General features: G+C 35.7%; 1 protein-coding gene across 3 annotated transcripts in view; it reads right to left on the bottom strand.

The window, feature by feature from the left end:
* The window catches only part of EAF2 (ELL associated factor 2), a 77,439-nt gene that overhangs the window by 22,498 nt on the left and 27,568 nt on the right, over positions 1-27,373 (bottom strand). Inside the window, exons 5-6 of one of the 3 annotated variants that reach the window (XM_029215397.1) lie at positions 17,296-17,556; positions 2,733-3,149 (exon numbers count right to left, since the gene is read on the bottom strand). In XM_029215397.1, the coding sequence (XP_029071230.1) occupies positions 3,103-3,149; positions 17,296-17,556 (308 nt within the window). In that variant the 3' untranslated portion in view covers positions 2,733-3,102. Of the gene's footprint in view, positions 1-2,732; positions 3,150-17,295; positions 17,557-27,373 lie in introns of those variants that run through there. The other 2 variants (XM_029215398.1, XR_003792435.1) reach the window with 2 other exon arrangements.

Here is a 27,373-nt window from a genome sequence, read left to right as displayed (position 1 = left end):
CAGACACAAAGATAGATAAGGCAACCAATGCAACAGAACAGAGTGCAGAAAAAGACCCACACATATACTGAGGCATCAGTTATGACAAACGTGACACTGCAGTGCAGTGGGGGAAATGACGGTGTTTTTAACTAAAAAAACACCATCTAGGGCTTCCCTGGTGGCGCAGTGGTTGAGAGTCCGCCTGCCGATGCAGGCGACACGGGTTCGTGCCCCGGTCCGGGAAGATCCCACATGCCGCGGGGTGGCTGGGCCCGTGAGCCATGGCCGCTGAGCCTGCGCGTCTGGAGCCTGTGCTCCGCAACGGGAGAGGCCACAACAGTGAGAGGCCCGTGTACCGCAAGAAAACAAACAAACAAAAAAACAAAATAAAATAAAAAACACACCATCTAGATACTCATATGGAAAAAAATATGTTTACCCATGTTTTTATGCATGGTGTAATATATCTTACACCATGCATAAAAACCAATTCAATATAGATTACAGATCTAACTGTCGAAGTTTAAAAAATTAAAGCTTTTAGAGGAAAACGTAAGAGAGCATCTTTATGGCTGTGGATAAGCCGAGATTTCTTAAATAAGACATAAAATATGGTAACCATAAAAGAAAAAGAATTGATATATGGGACAGTATTAAAATCAATAACTTTTTTGGGCTTCCCTGGTGGCATAGTGGTTGACAGTCCGCCTGCCGATGCAGGGGACATGGGTTCGTGCCCCGGTCCGGGAAGATCCCACATGCCGCGGAGTGGCTGGGCCCGTGAGCCATGGCCGCTGAGCCTGCGCGTCCGGAGCCTGTGCTCCGCAACAGGAGAGGCCACAACAGTGAGAGGCCCTCGTACCAAAAAAAAAAAAAAAAAAATCAATAACTTTTTTGTTCACCAAAAGATACCATTAAGAGCAAAAAGACAACTCACAAAGTGGGAGAAAATACTCATATTACATATATTGTCAAAGGATTTGTGTCCAGAGTATATAAATCACTTCAAAAATCAATAAAAAAAGTTCACATTCAGATTTTTAAAGTTTTTTGCCATTATAAATAATACTGTAATAATAACCTTGCAAATAAGTCAAATGTATCTGTAGAATGAATTTCTAGAAGTGAGATTGCTGTGACAAAAATGTTTTTATAATTTTCAAAACTGAAGATTCATTCCCTTTTTTCTATTGAGTTGTTTGTCCCCTTCTTGTAAGTTTGTAAGATCTACTGATTTTGTTTGTGGACTTTTAAAATTAAACGTAACTTAAAAGGCACAAATCTTAAGTATAAAACTCCACTATTTTTTACATATGTGTAACTCACACAACCACCACCCAGGTAATATTATATATATTTGTAATAAATATTTATTTATAATAAATATTGGGTTGGCCAAAAAGTTCGTTCAGGTTTTTCCATACCATCTTACGGAAAAACCCAAATGAATTTTTTAGCCAACCCAATATAATAATATATATTATATATTATACTACTCCTATGAATTGAGTCAGTCCCTTTGAAGAAGGTTTCAACCTTTTTAGGATATATTTTTATAATATTTTTCCCATTCTTGAGTTGGTAATTTTGATTCATCTCTTAATAAATTGGAAATTACTAAAGTAATTATTACATGAATGATATGTGAATGATACAATTCCTGAATTCTGACATGTCTAAGAATGCCTTCTTGCCAAACTGTAGATGATATTTGATGAATACGTAATTCATAGGTCACACTTATACCTTGTGCTGACACAGCTTTACTAACTTTAGAGTTTTGGTGTAGTGTTATGGAATAGTTCAAAGCCCACTGATTTTTGTTCCTTTGTAGCCAACTTACTTTCACGCTTATATTATCATCAGTTAGTGGATATATAAACTATGGTACCTCCAAACAATGTAATAATATTATTCAGTGCTAAAAAGAAATGAACTATTAAGGCATGCAAAAGACATGGAGGAAACAAGTGCATATTACTAGGTGAAAGAAGCCAATCTGAAAAGGATGCATAATGTATGATTTCAATTATAAGATATTCTGGAAAAGGCAAAACTAAGCAGACAGTAAAAAGATCACTGATTACCAGGGGTTGGGGTGTGGAGGAATGAATTGGCAGAGCACAGGATTTTTAAGGCAGTGAAACCATCCTGTATGATACTACAGTGGTGGATAAATGTCATCGTACATTTGTTAACACCCATAGAACGTACAACACAAAGAGTGAACTCTAATGTAAACTATGGACTTTGGGTGATGGTGTGTGAATGTAGGTTCATCAATTATACCAAAAAAAAAAGGTACCACTCTGGGGCAGGATGTTCATACTTGGGGAGGTTGTGCATGTGTGGGAACAGGGAGTATATGAGAATTCTCTGTACTTTCTGCTCAATTTTGCTGTGAAACTAAAACTGCTCTTAAAAATAAAGTTTATTAATTAAAAAAAAAAGAACTTGCTGCTGGTTAGTGACTCTCAACTATATTTATCATTTTTCCCCAATTCAAAAATGTTATAGGTATAAATATTAATTATTTATCTCATTAACATAAATGCTTATTTTTACTCTCAAAAGCAAAATAAGAAAATGATTAAAAAGTATCAAAGAGATAAGAGAACATGATAAAATGTGTGAGAGATAAGAGGACAATTGTTTCATTAAAACAATTACTTAGCTTCACCTTTACCCTAAACTTTAGCTTAATTTTCAACCAAAATTTAAGGAATATCAGATAGAAAGGCTCAGAGATGTAATTAAAACCAGGACATTTATTATAAATCAACAGTTTTGCCATTCACAATTGAAAACAGCAGTGTGGTAAAACAGAACACTGAACCTGAACTTCAGAACACCTGATCTGCCACTTGTTAACAATATGTGGGCAAGTAACCTAACCCCTGAAGTTTGTTTTCTCATCTGTAAAACTTCCTAGGAGTTTTGTTAAGATTAAATGAAAATACATGAAAATACCAGTACCCATAAAAGGTAAAAAATGTAACATCAACTGAAAATTCTGAATCAGATTAAATTTCTCTTATCATCAAAGTTAAGATACATTTTCCTGAGCCTTAGGAATTATCACATGTTTTATAAACTTTATACTTATAGCTGAATATTTCTTCAGTCATCACTGTCACTTCCTGATTCACTCAGCTGCAAATCATTTCCTAAAATAAAAAAGGAAAACTGTAGTAATTGAATATTTAATATTTAATATTTTTGGATAACATAGATGTTTTACAAAATATAACCCCAAGGTGATCCTGTTTAGCCAACATTATGTCTTTAAATTATAGGATAAGCAATCTGATTATTAGTCACATCAGTAGCAACTCAAAGAATTAATATTACCTGTAAAGAAAAAATAAACCACCAATCTTCAGCATAGTTTTAGTATCACTTGGCATCTATTGATATTTTAGTCTTCTTTCACATACCAACATCACCCTTCTTTTATACCACTGATTTAATTACATCAGGAAATGAGGAGAAAATGTGGTTCAGAAGATCAGACTATTTTGAAGAGTGAAAAAACGTATAATTTTTTACTACAAACTCAGTCAAAGTCATTAAGTAGTGTATGTTAAGAGTACCTCATCATTGATTCTTTTGTAATTCATCCATGTTCTTACAGTCACAGAACTTACATTCCAGTGGGGGAGACAGACAATAAACAAATATATAATGTAATATTTATCCTAAGTAGGGATAAATATTACACTATTTAGATGGGTCTGGGGAGAGTGGTGAGAGATGCTATTTTAAATAGGGTAGTTAGGAATGCCTCCTCAAGGTGGGACATTAGAACAGAGATCCAAATGTAGAGAGACAGTAATGAAAATACAGAGGTGGGGGAAAATGTCCAGGCTCAGGTAAAAGCAAATACAAATGCCCCAAGGCAGAAGCATGCTTCTTGTGTTCTCTGACAGCAAGAACACCCCTGTGGCTGGAGTGGAATGAATGAGGAAGAGAATGTAGGGAAATAGGTCAGAAAGATATCCAGAAGACCACGGTGTGTAGATCATGGAAAAAACTTTAGATTTTGTTTGAAATGTAATGGGAATTCAATTCACTGGAAAATTTTAAACAGGCAACTGACTTGAACACTATTGTATATCAGTGAATAGACTATAATGGTGTGGAGGAAACATGGAATCAGGGAAAACAGTTATGAGTCTATGCAGTTTCTCATGTAAGATATAATATCAGCTTTAAGAAAGACAAATACTGTATGACTTCACTTATATGTGGAATCTAAAAAACAAAACAAATGAACATATAAAAAGGAACAGAGTTACAAATACAGGGAACAAACAGGTGCCAGAGGGGAGGTGGGTAGGGTGAGGAGAGAAATAGGTGAGGTACAAACTTTCAGTTATAAAACAGTGATAAGTATGAAATGTATATTGTGGGGAGTATAGTCAGTAACTATGTAGTACCTTTGTATGGTGACAGATGGCAACTAGACTATGGTAATTGCTTTGAAATGTACAGAAATATCAAATCACTATGCTGTGTACCAAGAACTAACATAGAGTTGTAGGTCAATTATACTTCAAAAACAAACAAACTCAGAGAAAAAGATCAGATCTGTGGCTACCATGAGTGGGGGGTTGGGGGGAGGGGAAATTAGATAAAAGGCAGTCAAAAGGTACAAACTTCCAGCTATAAGATAAATACTAGGGATGTAATGTATAACATGATAAAATAATTAACACTGCTGTATGTTATATATGGAAGTTGTTAAGAGAGTAAATCCTAAGAGTTCTTGTTTCAGGGAAAAAATTTTTTTCCTATTTCTTTAATGTTTTATGTATATGAGATGATGGATAGTTGCTAAATCTATAGTGGTAATCATTTCAGGATGTATGTAAATAGTTGTACACTTTAAGATTATACAGTGCTGTATGTTAATTATATCTCAATAAAACTGGGGAAAAAAGAAGTAATACTGGCTTAGACTCAGGTGGTTCAGATGAAGGTGGTGCTAAGTGGTCAGATTTATAATTTGCTTTGAAGATGGAGCTTACAGGACTATCAACAGTACTGGACTTAGTACATGAGAGAAAGAGAAAAGTGAAGGATGACCCTCAAGATTTCTGGTCTAAACAACTGGACAAATGGTGGTATCATTTACTGAGATGAGAAAAACCAGAGGAACAAGATTGTGTAAAAAAAAATCACAAGTTCAATTTTTAACAAGGTACATTTGAAATACCTAGTAAATATTCAAGTATATATGGTATAGGCAATTGGATATACAAGTCTGAAGCTCAGGGTAGAGGCTACAGCTGCAAAAGATTTGGGAGTCATTGATTACAGGGGGTTTATTTGAAGCTATAGGATTGGATAAATCTTTTGGGTGGTAAATTACAATGGTTAACAAACTCTTGTATTTTTAAACTACTCCACAATCAACAAAAGCTGGCGTATTTTGAAGTTAATATCCAATTTAAGATGAGTACTTTTTAGGCCATATATAAACTGTTGTAAGATACCTCAGTCCACTGCATGAACTCCAGAACTAATTACATCACTTGATAAAGAAACCTGCTAAAGCTTCATTTGTGCATCTGGTTCACATGACCATTTTCTTATTTTCAAGGCTTAAGTTTCTACTTATTATGGCATAAGAATGTTTATCCTGATGTGATGCCTATAAAATGAGTTTCTCAAGTGACACAAACCCAAATGTCCTGAGTTCTGTTTTTCTTAATAGACTTCATACTACGGAGGTTATAAGCACAGCATTACCATGCTGTTGGTTGAAATGTTCAGTTTTGAAGATATGAGATTAGCCTTTGAATATGAGATGCTTAGTAAAGGAAATATGTTTTCAATCAAAATGGTAATTATGACTTGGAAAAAAGAGTATACCCATAGCAAATGCATTCAGATACCTAAACCAATGTTTCTCAATGAGAGCAATACTGCCCTCTAGGAGATGTTACAGAAATGTACGTGAGGGGTCTCTTGTCCCAGTGATTTGAAGATTGCTAGTGGCATTTAGTGAACAGGGAACTTAGGAATCTTAAATGTCTTGTAATGCAAGGACCAATCGTGAACAATAAAGAACCCTTCTACATTCTGTAAAACTTTTGAAAGTCCAGTGGGATACTCATGTACTTGAGAGGTCTGTTTATAATTTTAAGGCCAGAACTAATTGCATTTTTATAAACTAAAAGTATCCTTTTGCACAGACATAAAATTCTCTGAAATTTACAATGATGCAACTATCATGTAAACTGAAAGAAGACTTTACTTTTCTTCTGAGACCTTTACAAAGACTTTTTAAAATTGTTTCTGAAAACACAGTGATATCTATGTTGCTCATTGGCTTTGGGTCAGCAATACAGCACCTCAAAACTTATCTGTGTACGCAATTCTATGAATATGTATGTATATACCTTTCCAGTCCTTATTTTAACAAGATAAATAAAAAGAAAAAATATTGACATATGAGTTGAATATTGCCTTGCTTCCCTTAATTCCGAATATATTCATTAAAAGTAAGTGCAAACATATGGCACTTTGTTATGTTGTCTCACCAGGCCTGAACATTTACAAAGTAGAATATCTATTACTTTACTATAAACTATTTTTATTTTGTCTTAATATTACATTAATTATTTTCAAAGATATATGTGCCTAGATGATATTAAGCTATGAAATTCATTTCAGAATAGTAAAGGGGACTTAAATATATGTTATAAAAGAGGGTGTTGAGTCTGCTAAGGTTGAAAATGGGATGACTGCAGTAACAATAAAAAAGGGTTTATTTCCTCTTAGGAAACTTAAAGTTTGGATAAAATATATCAAGCAAAGAAATTCACTATGTTTTTGAAAGAAATTCCAATGGTTACTACTTGTATAACAAGATTGCTGCTGATTTTTCCATATCATTGTTGCATCCAAAATATTTCTAAATTCTTTTACTATTTCTATAGTTTGTGGATTCCTTTGGATTTTCTATGTAGACAATTACATTGTCCACAAATAAGGATCATTTTATTTCCTGTTTCCAATTCTTATTTTCATTTCTTTTACTTGTTTAACCACATTTTCTAGAACCTTCAGTACAATGTTGAATAGAAATCATGATATTAGTCCTCCTTGTCTTCTTCCTGACTTTAACGGAAATGCTTCTGGAGTCTCTATTAGTATAATGTTGGCAGTAGTTTTGTTCTTCGTGATTAACTTTTATAACGTTAAGGAAATTCCCTTATATTCAATCTTCAGTAAAAGTTTTAAAATTAATAAATACTGACTGTTGTCAAATTCAAATTTGTTGAAATGATCATATGGCTTTATTCCTATAATCTGTTAATGTGGTAAATTATATTGATATAATTCCAGATATTGAACATTTCCTACACTTCTGTGATGAGTTTCACTTGGTCATGATTTAGCTTGCTTGTTTTAAGTATCGTGGTTATTCAATTTGCTAATATCTTATTTGGTAATTTTACATCCATGTTCTTAAGTGAAATTGGTCTATAATGCTTTTTGTCTTGTTCCTGTTCAGTTTTGATATTGAGATTACCCTAGAATTATAAACGAATTGGGTTGCTTCCCCTACTCTTCTATTCTCTGAAACAGTTTGTAGAAGATAAGAATTGTTTGCTCCTTGAAGATCTGCTAAAATTCATCTGTAAAATTATCTTCAATTTTCTAGCATCTTGGGGATATGGAGATAGGATGAAGGAGGAAGAGACGTTAATTGTTAATGGTTTCTTCAGACTTTCCACTTCTTTTTGAGTCAGATTTGGTAAATTATACTTTTTTCCTAGAAAATCATCCATTTTTATGCCAAATATACTGGGATAAAATATTTGTAAAGTTTTCATAATGAAAAAAATAAAAACATACTATAATTTTAACCACTTTTTCATTCCTAATACTGTGTTTTACTCTTTCTTTCTTCATCAGCCCTAGTTACAGGTTGGTCTTCTTATAAGTTTTCAAAGAAATAACTTTTAGTGTTGTTGATCCTCTAATGTTTCTTTGCTATCTATTATACTAATGTCAATTCTAATCTATAATACTTTCTTTCCCTGTTTTAAGGTCTTATTGTTCCTCTAGTTCCTAAAGGTGAAACTTCCACGCATTTATTTTCAATTTTTTTTAAAAAAGAACATTTTGAGGCTACAAATTTCCCTCTATCATTTTGGTTGCACCCCAAAACTGTTGAGATATTTCTGATATTGCTTAATTATAAATATTTTATAATTTCAGTGTAATTTCCTTTTGTGTGTGTGTGTGTGTGGTACATGGGCCTCTCACCGCTGTGGCCTCTCCCGTTGCGGAGCACAGTCTCCGGACGCGCAGGCTCAGCGGCCATGGCTCACGGGCCCAGCCACTCCGCGGCATGTGGGATCTTCCCGGACTGGGGCATGAACCCGTGTCCCCTGCATCGGCAGGCGGACTCTCAACCACTGCGCCACCAGGGAAGCTCTGTAATTTCCTTTTAACGTGTAAGTCACTAGGTATGTGCTCCAGAGTTTCTAAGCATGTATTTTAAACTATTTTTGTTATTTATTTATATTCTCATTGTTTTATAGCCATGTGATATGATCAATAAAATATGAATTCTTTTAAATGTGTTATTTCATTTGTCCTAGTAGAAAGTAATTTCCATAAATGGTTTATATTATTAAAAGAATGCCTGCTTCTCATTTTTAGATTGTAAGATTCTACGTATTTACTGTTAGAATGGGCATGTTCAGCCTCCCAAGGCAATAGAAATAAAAACAAAAACAAATGGGAGCGGGGCTTCCCTGGTGGCGCAGTGGTTGAGAGTCTGCCTGCCGATGCAGGGGACACGGGTTCGTGCCCCAGTCCGGGAAGATCCCACATGCCGCGGAGTGGCTCGGCCCGTGAGCCATGGCCGCTGAGCCTGCGCGTCCAGAGCCTGTGCTCCGCAACGGGAGAGGCCACAACGGTGAGAGGCCCGCGTACCGCAAAAAAAAATTGCTGGAGAGGGTATGGAGAAAAGGGAACCCTTCTATACTGTTGGTGGGAATGTAAGTTGGTATAGCTACTGTGGAAAACAGTATGGAAGTTCCTCAGAAAACTAAAAATATAATTACCATATGATCCAGCAATCCCACTCCTGGGCATATTCCCAGACAAAACTATAATTCAAAAAGATGCATGCACCCTTATGTTCATAGCAGCACTATTCACAATAGCCAAGACATGGAAACAACCTAATTGCCCATCTACAGATGAATGGATAAAGAAGATGTGGTACATATATACATATATACAATGGAATACTACTCAGCCATAGAAAAGAACAAAATAAGACCATTTGCAGCAACATGGAAGCAACTAGAGATTATCATACTAAATGAAGTAAGTCAGAAAGAGAAAGACAAATACCATATGATATCACTTATATGTGGAATCTAAAAGATGACACAAATGAACCTATCTATGAAACAGAAACAGAATCAGGTACAGAGAATATACTGGTGGCTGCCAAGGGGGAGGGTGGTGGAAGAGGGTTGGATTGGGAGTTTGGGATTAGCAGATGGAAACTGGTATATATAGAATGGGTAACCAACAAGGTCCTACTGTATGGCACAGGGAACTATATTCAATATCCTGTGATAATGGAAAAGAATATGAAAAGGAATGTATATAAATATAAATAAATATATATATATAACTGAGTCACTTTGCCGTATAGCAGTAATTAACACATTGTAATTCAACTATACTGCAATAAAAATAAATTTATAAAAGGTATAAAAAAGAAAAAATAAATATGGACACAGACACACAGAGAAGGAAGACAGAGGCCAAGTTTGGAGCACTGTGTCTACAAGCCAAGGAAAACCAAGGATTGCCAGCAACCACCAGAAGCTAGGAGAGTCACAAAACAGATTCTTTTTCAGATCCTCCAGAAGAAATCAACCCTGCTGACACTTTCATTTTAACTCCTGGACTCCAGAACTGTGAGAGAATTCATTTCTGTTGTTTTAAATCACCTAGTTTGTGATATTTCTTAGCATCCCGAGAAAAATATCACAGTGTAGTTCCTTCCATTTGTTTGCGCTCTTGCAAAAAATAAACTGCTTCCTATGACCAATTTTAATTTACATAAATGACACTGTGCTGTGGACCAAAAAAAAAAAAGATAGAATTTATTATATTTAAAAAAGGGCATGTTAATTGTGTTGTTCAAAGATTTTATACCCTTACTAAATTCTGTATCCTTGAGTACAGATACATCAAATCTACCATTACAATAGACTTGTCAATTTCCCCTACTTCTGTCAATTTTTGTTTTATATATACAAATACACATATGTAACTACATTTTTTAATATGTAGTTACATACATTATGAAGGTATATTATTATGGGCATACAAATTCATTACTGTTTATCCTCCTAGTATTTGTCATTATTTGGCCATTCAAGAAATCAGATGCTATAATTTCACCTCTCAAGTTATAAATAATAGCACTAAATACATAAATAACTGGAAGTTCAAAAGACCTTTCCTAGTCCCTAATTAACACATAGTTTTACACTATCATAACCATAACCACAGTTTTACTCTACCACCCATGCTTGGCTCCTCCCTTATTTACTTCTGTTTTTAAGTTAGAGCAAGTCGGTCTTTCCTAGATATTTACTTTACCATTAAAATTAATACAGTGAGATTAGTTTTAAATATACAGAAAGTCCCATTCTCCCCCAGAGAGTATCAACCTGCGTGCCTTTATTAAAAAGAATTTACTGAGCATCTACTATGTATCAGGAACCGTGTCAGGTGCTAGTATTCAGTGATAACAAAATAAGCAAGATCACTGCTCTCCTGGAGCTTATACTTTAGAAGAGAACAAATGAAAGAAATATAAATTTATAAATTATAATTGATATAAAGAAGATATTGCTCTGAAGGTCTATAACAAGGGGGATTTGATCTTTTCAGAAAGGTCAAGAAAGGCTTTCTTGATAAAGTATATATAAAACCACCATCTAAAGGAGAAAAAGTTAACTACATGAAAAGAAAGAACTATTTCTAACTGAATGGACAGTATGGGTAGAGTCCCTGAGGTAGGCAAAAGTATTTGAGTATGGTGACAAAAAGAAGGAAAATGTTGCTAGAACAGAAAGGGCAGGACTCTTATGTTAAAATGTTTTGTCTCTATCCTAAAAGAAATTATAACCTATTGTAAAGTTAAAGTAGGAGAGACAAATAATACTTGAATTATGAAAAGATCAATATGGCCGCAATGTACTTAGTAGATCAAAAATGGGTTTGAGTAGATAAGTGATGAACCAGTTAGGAAGTCATTGCATTGTTAAAGCAAGAAATAATGGTAAGTTTAACTAGAGTGACAGTGGTGGAGACGCAGAAAAGTAGATGAATTTGAGATTAAGGAGGTAATATAAACAGGACTTGGTGAAGGTGAAGGATTGACTATACTGTAAAGAGGGAGAGAAACTCAACCCTAGAATACAATCACTTCTGGTTTGCATAATTAGATGACTCCTGCCTTTCACTAGGAAGAAACATAGTGAAAGATTATAAATTGGTTTTGGACAAGGTGAATTTGAAATGCCTTTTAATACGTGATGTGTTGGACTTATGTGTCTAGAGCTCAGAGGTGTGGGTCAGAGATGCAATTTTACAAGTTATCTATATATAAGTATTGACTGCAACAGAAATATGGAGATTATCTGTGGAAAGAATATAGAATAAAACAAAAAAAGGACCTAGAATTAAGCCTTGCAGAACCCCAGCCCTAATGACTGAGTAAAAGATTATAAACTAGCAAAGAAGAGTCAGAAAAGTATCTACAAAGTTTCGAGAAAAGCCAATAGGACGTTATGTTACAGAGTCAAAAGGAAATGAATAATTCAATAAGAAGGTAATGGTTGAGATGGCAGAGAGGAGAAGCAAGAAGAACTACAATTCTGCAGCCTGTGGAACGAAAACCACATTCACAGAAAGATAGACAAAATGAAAACGAAGAGGACTATGTACCAGATAAAGGAACAAGATAAAACCCCAGAAAAACAACTAAATAAAATGGAGATAGGCAACCTTCCAGAAAAAGAATTCAGAATAATGATACTGAAGATGATCCAGGACCTTGGAAAAAGAATGGAGGCAAAGATCAAGAAGATGCAAGAAATGTTTAACAAAGACCTAGAAGAATTAAAGAACAAGCACCTAGAAAAATTAAAGAACAAATAAACAGAGATGAACAATACTATAACTGAAATGAAAAATCCACTAGAAGGAATCAATAGCAGAATAACTGAGGCAGAAGAATGGATAAGTGACCTGGAAGACAAAATGGTGGAATTCACAGCTGTGGAACAAAATAAAGAAAAAAGAATGAAAAGAAATGAAGACAGCCTAAGAGACTTCTGGGACAACATTAAATGCAACAACATTCACATTATAGTGGTCCCAGAAGGAGACGAGAGAGAAGGAACTCAAGAAAATATCTGAAGAGATTATAGTTGAAAAATTCCCTAACATGGGAAAGGAAATAGCAACCCAAGTCCAGGAAGTGCAGAGAGTCCCAGGCAGGATAAATCCAAGGAGAAACACACCGAGACTCAGAGTAATAAAAATGACAAAAATTAAAGACAAAGAAAAATTATTGAAAGCAACAAGGGAAAAACTACAATAACATACAAGGGAACTCCCATAAGGTTAACAAGTGACTTCTCAGCAGAAACTCTACTAGCTAGAAGGGAGTGGCATGATATATTTAAAGTGATGAAAGGAAAGAACCTACAACCAAGATTACTTTACCAGGCAAGGATCTCATTCAGATTCGACACAGAAATCAAAAGGTTTACAGACAAGCAAACACTAACAGAATTCAGCACCACCAAACCAGCTCTACAACAAATGCTAAAGGAACTTTTCTAAGTGGGAAACACAAGAAAAGGATGTACAAAAACAAGCCCATAACCATGAAGAAAATGGTAATAGGAACATACATATCGATAATTACCTTAAACGTGAATGGATTAAATGCTCCAACCAAAAGACATAGGCTTGCTGAATGGATACGAAAACAAGACCTGTATATATACTGTCTACAAGAGACACACTTCAGACCTAGGGACACATACAGACTGAAAGTGAGGGGATGGAAAAAGATATTCCATGCAAATGGAAATCAAAAGAAAGGTGTAGTAGCAATACTCATATCAGATAAAATAGACTTTAAAATAAACAATGTTACAAGAGACAAGGAAGGACACTACATAATGATCAAGGGATTACTCCAAGAAGAAGATATAACAATTATAAATATATATACACCCAACATAGGAGCACCTCAATACATATGGCAACTGCTAACGGCTATAAAAGAGGAAATCGACAATAACACAATAATAGTGGGGGACTTTAACACCTCACTTACACCAATGGACAGATTCTCCAGACAGAAAATTAATAAGGAAACACAAGCTTTATGACACAATAGACCAGATAGATTTAATTGATATTTATAGGACATTCCATCCAAAAACAGCAGATTACACTTTCTTCTCAAGTGCGCATGGAACATTCTCCAGGATAGATCACATCTTGGGTCAAAAGTCAAGCCTCAGTAAATTTAAGAAAATTGAAATTATAACAAAGCACCTTTTCTGACCACAATGCTATGAGATTAGAAATCAATCACAGGGAAAAAAATGTAAAAAACACAAACTCATGGAGGCTAAACAATACGTTACTAAATAACCAACAGATCACTGAAGAAATCAAAGAGGAGGGCTTCCCTGGTGGCACAATGGTTGAGAGTCTGCCTACCGATGCGGGGGACGCGGGTTCGTGCCCCAGTCCGGGAGGATCCCGCATGCTGTGGGGCGGCTGGGCCCGTGGGCCATGGCCACTGGGCCTGCACGTCCGGAGCCTGTGCTCCGCCTGTGCCCCCGTCCCGTCCCGCAAAAAAAAAAAAAAAAAATCAAAGAGGAAATCAAAACATATCTAGAGACAAATAACAACGAAAACACGATGATCTAAAACCTATGGGATGCAGCAAAAGCAGTTCTAAGAGGGAAGTTTATAGCAATACAACCCTACCTCAAGAAACAAGAAAAACCTCAAATAAACAATCTAACCTTACACTTAAAGGAATTAGAGAAAGAAGAACAAACAAAACCCAAAGTTAGTAAATGGAAAGAAATCATAAAGATCAGAGCAGAAATAAATGAAATAGAAACAAAGAAAACAATAGCAAGGTTCAATGAAACTAAAAGCTGGTTTTTGAAAAGATAAACAAAACTGATAAACCTTTAGCCAGACTCATCAAGAAAAAGAGGGAGAGGACTGAAATCAATATAATTAGAAATGAAAAAGGAGAAGTTACAATGGACACCACAGAAATACAAAGCATCATGAGAGACTACTACAAGCAACTCTATGCCAATAAAATGGACAACCTGGAAGAAATGGACAAATTCCTAGAAAGGTATAACCTTCCTAGACTGAACTAGGAAGAAACAGAAACTATGAACAGACCAATCACAAGTAATGAAATTGAAACTGTGATTAAAAATCTTCCAACAGACGATAGTCCAGGACCAGATGGCTTCACAGGTGAATTCTATCAAACATTTAGAGAAGAGCTAACACCCATCCTTCTTAAACTCTTCCAAAAAAATTGCAGAGTAAGGAACACTCCCAAATTCATTCTACGAGGCCACCATCACCCTGACACCAAAAACAGGCAAAGATACTACAAAAAAAGAAAATTACAGACCAATATCACTGATGAATATAGACGCAATAATCCTCAACAAAATACTAGCAAACAGAATCCAACAACACATTAAAAGGATCATACACCATGATCAAGTGTGGTTTATCCCAGGGATGCAAGGATTCTTCAATATATGCAAATCAATCAATGTGATACACCATATTAACAAATTGAATAATAAAAACCATATGATCATCTCAATAGATGCAGAAAAAGCTTTTGACAAAATTCAACACCCATTTATGATAAAAACTCTCCAGAAAGTGGGCATAGAGGGAACGTACCTCAACATAATAAAGGCCACAGACAACAAACCCACAGCAAACATCATTCTCAATGGTGAAAAAACTGAAAGCATTTCCTCTCAGATAGGAACAAGACAAGGATGTTCACTCTCACCACTATTATTCAACATAGTTTTGGAAGTCCTACCCACTGCAATCAGAGAAGAAAAAGAAATAAAAGGAACACAAATTGGAAAAGAAGAAGTAAAACTGTCACTGTTTGCAGATGACATGATACTATACATAGAGAATCTTAAAGATGCCACCAGAAAACTACTAGAACTAATCAATGAATTTGGTAAAGTTGCAGGATACAAAATTAATGCACAGAAATCTCTGGCATTCCTATACACTAATGATGAAAAAGCTGAAAGAGAAATTAAGGAAACACTCCCATTTACCACTGCATCAAAAAGAATAAAATACATAGGAATAAACCTACCTAAGGGGGTAAAAGACCTGTACGCAGAAAACTATAAAACACTGATGAAAGCAATCAAAGATGACACAAGCAGATGGAGAGATATACCATATTCTTGGATTAGAAGAATCAATATTATGAAAATGACTATACTACCCAAAGCAATCTACAGATTCAGTGCAATCCCTATCAAATTACCAGTGGCATTCTTTACAGAACTAGAACAAAAAATCTTAAAATCTGTATGGAGACACAAAAGACCCCAAATAGCCAAAGCAGTCTTGAGGGAAAAAAACAGAGCTGGAGGAATCAGGCTCCCTGACTTCAGACTATACTACAAAGCTACAGTAATCAAGACAATATGGTACTGGCACAAAAACAGGAATATAGATCAATGGAACAGGATAGAAAGCCCAGAGATAAACCCATGCACCTATGGTCAACTAATCTATGACAAAGGAGGCAAGGATATACAATAGAGAAAAGGCAGTCTCTTCAATAAGTGGTGCTGGGAAAACTGGGCAGCTGCATGTAAAAGAATGAAATTAGAACACTCCCTAATACCATACACAAAAATAAACTCAAAATGGATTAAAGACCTAAATGTAAGACTGGACACTATAAAACTCAGAGGAAAACACAGGCAGAACACTCTTTGATATAAATCACAGCAAGACCTTTTTTGACCCACCTCCTAGAGTAATGGAAATAAAAAGAAAAATAAACACATGGGACCTAATGAAACTTAAAAGCTTTTGCACAGCAAAGGAAACTATAAACAAAACGAAAAGACAACCCTCAGAACGGGAGAAAATATTTGCAAACGAATCAACAGACAAAGGATTAATCTCCAAAATACATAAACAGCTCATGCAGCTCAATATTAAAAAAACAAACAACCCAATCAAAAAAATGTGCAGAAGACCTAAATAGACATTTCTCCAAAGAAGACATACAGATGGCCAAGAGGCACATGAAAAGCTGCTCAACATCACTAACTATCAGAGAAATGCAAATCAAAACTACAATGAGGTATCACCTCACACCAGTTAGAATGGGCATCATCAGAAAATCTACAAACAACAAATGCTGGGGAGGGTGTGGAGAAAAGGGAACCCTCTTGCACTGTTGGTGGGAATGTAAATTGATACAGCCACTATGGAGAACAGTATGGAGGTTCCTTAAAAAACTAAAAATAGAATAACCATATGATCCAGCAATCCCACTACTGGGCATATACCCAGAGAAAACCATAATTCAAAAAGACATATGTACCCCAATGTTCATTGCAGCACTATTTACAATAGCCAGGTCATGGAAGCAACCTAAATGCCCACTGACAGATGAATGGATAAAGAAGATGTGGTACATATATACAATAGAATATTACTCAGCCATAAAAAGGAACGAAATTGGGTCATTTGTAGAGACGTGGATGGAACTAGAGATTGTCATACAGAGTGCAGTAAGCCAGAAAGAGAAAAACAAATATCGTATATTAATGCATATATGTGGAATCTAGAAAAATGGTACAGATGAACCGGTTTGCAAGGCAGAAATAGACACAGATTTAGAGAACAAACATATGGACACTGAGGGGAGGAAGTGGGGCGGGGTGGTGCTGGTGGGATGAATTGGGAGATTGGGTTTGACATATATACAGATATGTAAAAAACAGATAACTAATAAGAACCTACTGTATAAAAATTAAATTAAAAAAAAGAAGGTAATGGGTAATACTGTCAAATGAATAAAAAAGAAGTCTTTCTCTGTATGCAAATTTTAGACCATAATCAGTATGGCTCCACTGTAAATTCTTACTTTTCCAATTACGCGTGCTTATGTATACTTACTTAAAGTATTCATCAGGAGGCCATTGCTGTCATGAAGTTTATTATGACCAGCCACTATCTCAGGAATCCTGCACTGTGGCATGGTAGACATGGTAGGATGTTCTGAGACATAATTCCCTGGATCAGAAGGAGAGGATCTGCACTCTTCATCTTCTGAATCACTAGAACTATCCTTACTGCTTGAAGATGATGAACTTTTGGAATCTGATGAACTATCACAACTACTCATCTGGTCCATTAGACTAGCTTCTGCCTTCAGTTCTGAAAATAAAACAGAAGTTAATAGCGTAAATAAATATTAACTATAAATATTAAATAAATATAATAAAATTTGAATGTATCAGTTTCTAACAAACTTGATGGGGAATAAATAAGACTAAACGTACATTTACAGATTTAAAGCATTTTATTTAAAAAGCTCCTCTACTAGTAGAAAATGAAAAGTAAAATCCCTCTTCTTACCCCCTCTTCAAGTTCCTTTAATCCTACTCTCCAGGAATAATCACTCCTAACACTTTCTTGTGACCATATATGTTTTAAAATTCTGCTTGGAAACTGGCATTTTAGATTTTGACACCAACTCACTTACTGTTAGAGTTTGAGTGTGGTTTTTGTTACTAACCAACCAAGAGTTTAAAAAAAAATGTCAGGACTTCCCTGGTGGTGCAATGGTTAAGAATCCACCTGCCAATGCAGGGGACATGGGTTCAAGCCCTGGTCCCGGAAGATCCCACATGCCGTGGAGCAACTAAGCCCGTGCGCCCCAACAACTAAGCCTGCTCTCTAGATGCTGCAAGTCACAACTACTGAGCCCGCGTGCCACAACTACTGAAGTCTGCGCACCACAACAAGAGAAGCCACCGCAATGAGCAGCCTGTGCACTGCAACGAAGAGTAGCCCCTGCCCGCCCCAACTAGAGAAAGCCTGCGTGGAGCAGCAAAGACCCAATGCAGCCAAAATAAATAAATTAATTAATTAATCTTTTTTAAAAGTCAACTTTTCTAGCAAAAATTGCATCCCTGAACCCAAACCTTTCTTTCCCAGCTCTTCTCTGGTAGTCTTTCTTTCTCCCTGTCCTATGTCTGGACAACATATACACATAGTTCTCAGACACCCCAAAAAGTAAAATAAAAAGCTCCTCTGCTATCAAGCTGAGCTATATTCAATGTTGGGATTATGAAAAGTAAAAGACATAGGCAATATCTAAACTTAAATACTATATTTACTTATGCCACTATACTTAATTACCCATGTAACTCAAATAAAATACAAAAAAGAATGTGAACGTTTTAAATTGTAAAAATTGAAATCTGTTTTGTTAGAAACCGTCCTCCAATCCTTTTCTTATTTCCCCAGTACATGTAATGCAACACAATACATAGAGATGAATTTTTTCAGCTTTACTGAGGTATAATTGGCAAAAAACTTGCACATATAAAAAGTGTACAACATGATGCTTTGATATACATATACATTGTGAAATGATTACCATAATCAAGTTAATTAACACATAATCTCACATAGTTGCCATTTTGTGTGTGTGTGTTTGTGTACTGTGGTAGAAACACTTGTCTTGACTAGCCTGCTGTTGTTGGATAGCCCTTTCAATCTGGGAGAAGAATAAGCTATCTGAGACGCCTTCTGTAACTAAGCTGGAGTCAGGACATGCTGGGCCTGAATTGTCATCTTCTGAAGGAGGAGGTTACAAGATGCCCTGAATATACTGTTCTTCTAGTGCTTCCTTGGGCCCCTAACCAGATTACCTTCCTCTTTCCATCTTTCAAATTTCTCCTTTGATTGTCTTTTGCATCATTTCCAGGGTTTATAGTTTTACTTAGTGGGGAGAAGCAGAAATAGATAAGTCTATGTCATCTTGTTCCACAATACATTTTAAGAGACTGATCTTACACAGAATATGTTCTCTATCAAAACAAAATAATTTAAAATTTATAAATGGAACCTAGATAATATTCAAGTAGTTGAGAACTAAACACACTTCTAAGAAACCCATGGGTCAAATACGAAATCAAAAAGATTTCAGTAAATACGTCTAATTGAATGAAAATAAAAACACAGCTTATCAAAATCTGTGGAATACAACTAAAGCACAGCTTGGAGAGAAATTTGAAACATTAAATGATTATACTGGGGGGAAAAAGGAGGTCTCAATTAAATGAACTAAGCTGTACCTTAAGGAGTTAGAGAAAGAAGAGCAAATTAAAACTAAAGTAAGCAGAAGGAAAAAAATAGCAAAAGCACAAAACAAGAAAGACAACAGAAAAAAAAGTGAAAATAAATGAAACATAAATTGACTGCTTGAGATAAATAATGTTGATCAAACTCAACCAGGTTTATCAAGAAAAAAAGATACTAGATATAAATTAGTAATATCCAGAGTGAAAGAGGTGACAGCACTACAGACCTTACAGCATTAAATGAATAGAAAGGAACACTGTGAACTACTTTATGTCCACAAACTCAATAAATTAGATGAAATGGATCAATTCCTTGAAAGGCACAAACTACTAAATTTCACTCAAGAAGAAACAGATAACCAGAATATCCATAAATCTTCTAAAAAAAACTGAGTTGTAGTTAAAACCCTCCCCACACCCTACACACAGATCTCTAGTGACAGATGACTTGACTAGTGAATTCTACCAGTTATTTAAGGAAGAAATAATGTCAGTTTGATACAAATGCTTCTGTATAATTAAAAAGGAAGAAATACTTTCCAATTCATTCCTTAGGGCCAGAATTACTGATACAAAATCCAACAAAGACATTACCAGAAAAAAAATATCCCTTATGAACAGACACAAAATTTTTAAAGAAAATTTTACCAAATCAAATTTAATAATATATAACAGTGGTTTTCAACCAGCTATGATTTTGTCACCCAGGGAGACATCTGGCAATCTGGAGACATTTTTGGTTGTCACAACTGTTGGGGAATGGTGATACTAGCATCTAGTGGGTAGAAGCTAGAGATGCTGCTAAACATCCTACAATGCATAAGACAGCCCCTGACAAAGAACCATCCAACTCCAAGTGCCACTATTGCTGAGGTTAAGAAATGTCCTATATTAAAAGGACAATATATCATGATTAAGTGGGGTTTTCCAAGGAATACAAACTTTCAAAAATCAATCCATATAATTCACTATATTAAAAACTGAAAAATAAAAGCCATCTCAAAACAGCAGAAATTTCAGCAGTGATTCTTGATAAAAACTCAGCAAAATAGAAATATAAGTTAACCTTATGAAGGACATCTAGGAAAAGCTTACAGCTGAAATCATACATAATTGTAAGGGACTGAATATTTTCCCTCCAGCATCAGAAACAAGAGGTTTCCACTTTGACCACCTCTAGTCAATGTTGTATTGAAGGTTCTAATTGGTGCAGTAAGTCATGAAAAAGAAATAAAAGCCATCCAGATTGGAAAGGAAGAGGTGAAATTGTCATTATTTACAGATAACGTGATTGTCTATGTAGAAAAGCTGATGGTATCTACAAAAAAGCTCTAGAATAGTGAGTTTAGCCAGGTTAAATACACAGGGACAATATACAAAAATCGGTTTTATTTCTATGTACTAGCAATGAGCAATTAGAAGTTAAAATCATATAAACAAGAGCATTTATAATAGCTTCCAAAAATTAAATAATTATTAAAAAATTAAATAATTATAGATAATTCTGACAAAATATTTGAAGGACCTGTATGTTGAAAACCATAAAGCATTTCTGAGAGAAATTAAAGATCTAAATAAATGGAGAGAGATACTGTGTTCATGGGTCTCAATATTGAGAAGACTCAATATTGTTAAGATGCCAATTTTACCCAAATTGATCTATGGATTCAGTGCAATCCCAATAATAATTTCAACAGAAATTGAGAAGCTAATTCTAAAATTCATGTGAAAATGGAAGAGTCCTAGAATACGCAAAACAACTTTGTAAGAGAAGAACAAAGTTGTAGGACTAAAATTTCCTGGTTTCAAGACTTATTATAAAGCTACAATTATCAAGACAATATGATGTTGCCATAAAGATAAACAAATAGATCAACATATCAGAATAAAGAGTCCAGAAATAGACACACACAATATGGACAACTGATTCTTTTTTTTACAAAGGTGCAAATATATGATGAAAGACAGTCTTTTCAACAAATGGTGCTGGAATAATTCAATATCCATATGCAAAAAAAAAAACCTTTGATACATACCATGTAGCATATACAAAAATTGACTCAAAATGAAGCATGGGCCTAAATGTAAAACTATAAAACTTCTAAAAGAAAACATGAAAGAAAACCTTTGTTACTATGATCTTGGTTTAGACAAAAAATTTCAATATGACACCAAAAGGAGAATCCAGGAAAAAATGGATAAAATGCATGTATTCAAAATTAAAATCTTTGGCTCTTCAAATTACATTGTTAAGAGAATGAAAAAATACAATCCACAGACTGGGAGAAAATATTTGCAAGGCATGTATATGATGAAGAACTTGTATTCAAAATATATAAAGAAATCCTAAAAGTCTAATAAGAAAATAAATAATCCAATTTTTTAAATGGGTAAAAAGATTTGAATAGACATTGTGCCTGAACAAAATATAATGATGGCAAATAAGGACATGAAAAGATACTCAACATCATTAGTCATTAAGGAAATGCAAACTAAAGTGACAATGAATATGATCCAACAATCCCACTCCTGGGCATATATCTGGACAAAACCATAATTCAAAAAGATACGAGCACCCCTATGTTCACAGCAGCACTATTTACAATAGCCAAGGCATGGAAACACCTAAATGTCTATTGATAGATGAATGGATAAAAAAGATGTGGTGTGTATACACACACACACAAACACACACACACATATACACACAATGGAATACTACTCAGCTATGAAAAAGAATGAAATAATGCCATTTGCAGCAACATGGATGGACCTAGAGATTATCATAGTAAGTGAGGTAAGTCAGAAAGAGAAAGACAAATACCATATGGTATTACTTATATGTGTAATCTAAAACATGACACAAATGAACTTACCTATGAAACAAAAACAGACTCATATACACAGAGAACAGACTTGTGGTTGCCAAGGGGGAGAGGTGGTGGAGAGGGATGGGTTGGGAGTTCGGGATTACCAGATGCAAACTAGTATACACATTGGGTTGGCCAAAAAGTTCACTCAGGTTTTTCTGCTGAATCGCTTTGCTGTATACCAGAAACTAAAACAACATTGTAAATCAACTATACTTCAATAAAATAAATTTTTAAAAATTTATTTTTTTAAAAAAATTAAGCCACAATAAGATACCACTATACACCCCATTAAAACTGATACAAGCATTCATATAGATGTACACTGCTGGTAGGAATGTAAAATAGTACAACCACTTTGGAAAACATTTTGGCAGTTGCTTAAAAAGTTAAATACATACCTATCATACAATCCAGCTATTTCACTCCTACACATTTACTATGGAGAAAAGAAAACATTTGTCTTTTCAAAGACTTGTATGTTATGTTCATAGCAGCTTTATTTGTAAAAGCCAAAAACTGGAAACAACCCAAATGTCCATCTTCAGGTTGAGCAGATAAACAAATTCCTGTATATCCATAAAGTAGATTACTGCTCAGCAATAAAAAGGAATGAGCTATTGATACAACCTTCAATAATGGATGATTCTCAAAATAATTATGTTTAGTGCAAAAATCTATGCAAAAAAGAGGACATACTATATGATTCCACTGATACAAATTTCTAGAAAAAGCAAACTAATGATAATGACATAAAGCAGATCAGTAGTTACCTGGGAATGGATGGGGTGGGAAGGAGTGGGAGAGAGGGATTACAAAGGAGGAGGAGGAAACTTTTTAGAGTGATAAATATGTTCATTACCCTGATTGTGGTTGTGGTTGTAATTTTAGGATGTACACATATGTCAAAACCTAGCAAACTTTACTTTAAATACATGAAAATTTTGTGTCACATACACATAGAAACACACCCGCACAAGTGATCCTACATGATTTCTGAGCCTGTGTAATTAAAAAGATAAAGTTTTGACCTCACTCCTCTGTATCCTTTCTCCCTTCCACTCTCCCTTTCTCGACACTTATTCTTGGAACCCAGCCACTATGTTGTGAGGAAGCCCAGGCCACCTGGAAAGGAAATGTGTAGCTTTTCCAGCTGACAATCCCCGAAGTCTCAGCCAAAAGCCAGCAACAACTGGCAGGTGTGAATAAGTGAGTCTTCAAATGATTCCAGCTGCTAGACCCCAAGTCAGTCCAGCTGACACCAGCTGTTCCTAGAACAGCAATGAACTATCCCTACTGAGCCCTACACAAATTGGAGAAAGAGCAGAAAATATGTTGTCATTGTTTTAAGCCTGCCCAAGATTTTCCTTAAATTCCATATGTTTGGAAACCACAAAACATTCTTTTTTTTTTTTTTTTTTGATCAAGAACTTTATTTTACTGGTTGTAAAGGTGCGCACATGCAGGCGCACACAATCACCAGTGCTGTTAAAAATTGTGGGACAGAACTAATCATAATTATTGAGTTTAAATGTCATTTATCAACTTATTAAAGTGCAAGCAAGCAGGGAAAATAAGCTAAAGACAAGTCTTCCGTTTTTTGTTTTTTTCTATATATATTTTTTTAACATCTTTATTGGGGTATAATTGCTTTACAATGGTGTGTTAGTTTCTGCTTTATAACAAAGTGAATCAGTTATACATATACATATCTCTTCCCTCTGGCGTCTCCCTCCCTCCCACCCTCCCTATCCCACCCCTCCAGGCGGTCACAAAGCACTGAGCCGATATCCCTGTGCCATGCGGCTGCTTCCCACTAGCTATCTACCTTACGTTTGTTAGTGTGTATATGTCCATGACTCTCTCTCGCCCTGTCACAGCTCACCCTTACCCCTCCCCGTATCCTCAAGTCCGTTCTCCAGTAGGTCTGTGTCTTTATTCCTGTCTAACTCCTGGGTTCTTCATGACATTTTTTTTTTCTTCTTAAATTCCATATATATGTGTTAGCATATGGTATTTGTCTTTTTCTTTCTGACCTACTTCACTCTGTATGACAGACTCTAGGTCTATCCACCTCATTACAAATAGCTCAATTTTGTTTCTTTTTATGGCTGAGTAATATTCCATTGTATATATGTGCCACATCTTCTTTAACCATTCATCCGATGATGGACACTTAGGTTGTTTCCATCTCCGGGCTATTGCAAATAGAGCTGCAATGAACATTTTGGTACATGACTCTTTTTGGATTTTGGTTTTCTCAGGGTATATGCCCAGTAGTGGGATTGCTGGGTCATATGGTAGTTCTATTTGTAGTTTTTTAAGGAACCTCCATACTGTTCTCCATAGTGGCTGAACAATTCACATTCCCACCAGCAGTGCAAGAGTGTTCCCTTTTATCCACACCCTCTCCAGCATTTATTGTTTCTAGATTTTCTGATGATGGCCATTCTGACTGGTGTGAGATGATATCTCATTGTAGTTTTGATTTGCATTTCTCTAATGATTAATGGTGTTGAGCATTCTTTCATGTGTTTGTTGGCAGTCTGTATATCTTCTTTGGAGAAATGTCTATTTAGGTCTTCTGCCCATTTTTGGATTGGGTTGTTTGTTTTTTTGATATTGAGCTGCATGAGCTGCTTGTAAATTTTGGAGATTAATCCTTTATCAGTTGCTTCATTTGCAAATATTTTCTCCCATTCTGAGGGTTGTCTTTTGACTTGTTTATGGATTCCTTTGCTGTGCAAAAGCTTTTAAGTTTCATTAGGTCCCATTTGTTTATTTTTGTTTTTTATTCACATTTCTCTAGGAGGTGGGTCAAAAAGAATCTTGCTGTGGTTTATGTCATAGAGTGTTCTGCCTATGTTTTCCTCAAAGAGTTTTATAGTGTCTGGCCTTACATTGAAGTTTTTAATCCATTTAGAGTTTATTTCTGTGTATGGTGTTAGGAAGTGTTCTAATTTCATTCTTTTACATGTAGCTGTCCAGTTTTCCCAGCACCACTTATTGAAGAGGCTGTCTTTTCTCCATTGTATATTCTTGCCTCCTTTTTCAAAGATAAGTTGGCCATATATGTGTGGGCTTATCTCTGGGCTTTCTATTCCTGTTCCATTGATCTATATTTCTGTTTTTGTGCCAATACCATACTGTCTTGATTACTGTAGCTTTGTAGTATAGTCTGAAGTCAGGGAACCTGATTCCTCCAGCTCCTTTTTCCTTTCTCAAGATTGCTTTGGCTATTCAGGGTCTTTTGTGTTTCCACACAAATTGTAAAATTTTTTGTTCTAGTTCTGTGAAAAATGACATTGGTAGTTTGATAGGGACTGCACTGAGTCTGTAGATTGCTTTGGTAGTATAGTCATTTTCACAATATTGATTCTTCCAACCCAAGAACATGGTCTATCTCTCCATCTGATTGTGTCATCTTTGATTGCTTTCATCAATGTCTTATAGTTTTCTGCATACAGTTCTTTTGTCTCCTTAGGTAGGTTTATTCCTAGGTATTTTATTCTTTTTGTTGCAGTTGTAAATGGGAGTGTTTCCATAATTTCTCTTTCAGATTTTTCATCATTAGTGTATAGGAATGCCAGAGATTTCTGTGCATTAATTTTGTATCCTGCTACTTTACCAAATTCATTGATTAGCTCTAGTAGTTTTCTGGTAGCATCTTTAGGATTCTCTAAGTATAGTATCATGTCATCTGCAAACAGTGACAGCTTTACTTCTTCTTTTCCGATTTGGATTTCTTTTCTTTCCTTTTCTTCTCTGATTGCTGTGGCTAGAACTTCCAAAACTATGTTGAATAAGAGTGGTGAGAGTGGGCAACCTTGTCTTGTTCCCGATCTTAGTGGAAATGCTTTCAGTTTTTCACTGAGGATGATGTTGGCTGTGGGCTTGCCATATATGGCCTTTATTATGCCTACTTTCTGCAGGGTTTTTATCATAAATCAGTGTTGAATTTTGTCAAAAGCTTTCTCTGCATCTATTGAGATGATCATATGGTTTTTCTCCTTCAATTTGTTAATATGGTTTATCACATTGATAGATTTGCGTATATTGAAGAATCCTTGCATTCCTGGAATAAACCCCACTTGATCATGGTGTATGATCCTTTTAATGTGCTGTTGGATTCTGTTTGCTAGTATTTTGCATCTGTGTTCATCAGTGATATTGGCCTGTAGTTTTCTTTTCTTTCTTAGTGACATCCTTGTCTGGTTTTGGTATCAAGGTGATGGTGGCCTCGTAGAAGGAATTTGGGAGTGTTCCTCCCTCTGCTATACTTCGGAAGAGTTTGAGAAGGATAGGTGTTAGCTCTTCTCTAAATGTTTGATAGAATTCGCCTGTGAAGCCATCTGGTCCTGGGCTTTTGTTTGTTGGAAGATTTTTAATCACAGTTTCAATTTCAGTGCTTGTGATTGGTCTGTTCACATTTTCTATTTCTTCCTGATTCAGTGAGGTCAAATCAGAGAAGAAACCACCTGGCAGTGGTGGGCTGCACAGGCTCCCCAGAAGAGGGGTGTAGATAGTGACCTGTGCTCGCCCCTTGGCGGCGGCAGCAACAGCCTTAGCGTCTCCTGCCCGTCCCTGGGGTCCGTGGTTTTAGCCGCGGCTCGCGCCCGTCTCTGGGGTCCGCGCTTTTAGCCGCGGCTCACGCCCATCTCTGGGGTTCACGCTTTTAGCCGCGGCTCGCGCCCGTCTCTGGAGTTCCTTTAAGCAGCACTCTTAAAACCCTCTCCTCGCACACCAGGAAACAAAGAGGCAAGAAAAAGTCTCTTGCCTCTACGGCAGGTGCAGACTTTTCCCCGGACTCCCTCCCGGCTAGCCGTGGTTCACTAACCCCTTCAGGCTATGTTCAAGCTGCCAACCCCAGTCCTCTCCCTGCGCTCCGACCGAAAACCCACAAAACATTCTTATAAATGATTTATTGTCTAAGAACTGAAATTACAAAAATTTTTAGAATTTAACTACCATGGAAGTGTTAGTCATTTACTAGATGCAGTGATACCTAGAAAG

Source organism: Monodon monoceros, unplaced genomic scaffold, assembly GCF_005190385.1.
Source record: "Monodon monoceros isolate NGI ecotype Baffin Bay Population unplaced genomic scaffold, NGI_Narwhal_1 Super_Scaffold_11, whole genome shotgun sequence".
Classification (NCBI taxonomy): Eukaryota; Metazoa; Chordata; class Mammalia; order Artiodactyla; family Monodontidae; genus Monodon; species Monodon monoceros.
The sequence above is the reverse complement of the archived record's forward strand: the minus strand, read 5'-3'. Positions and strand labels throughout refer to the sequence as shown.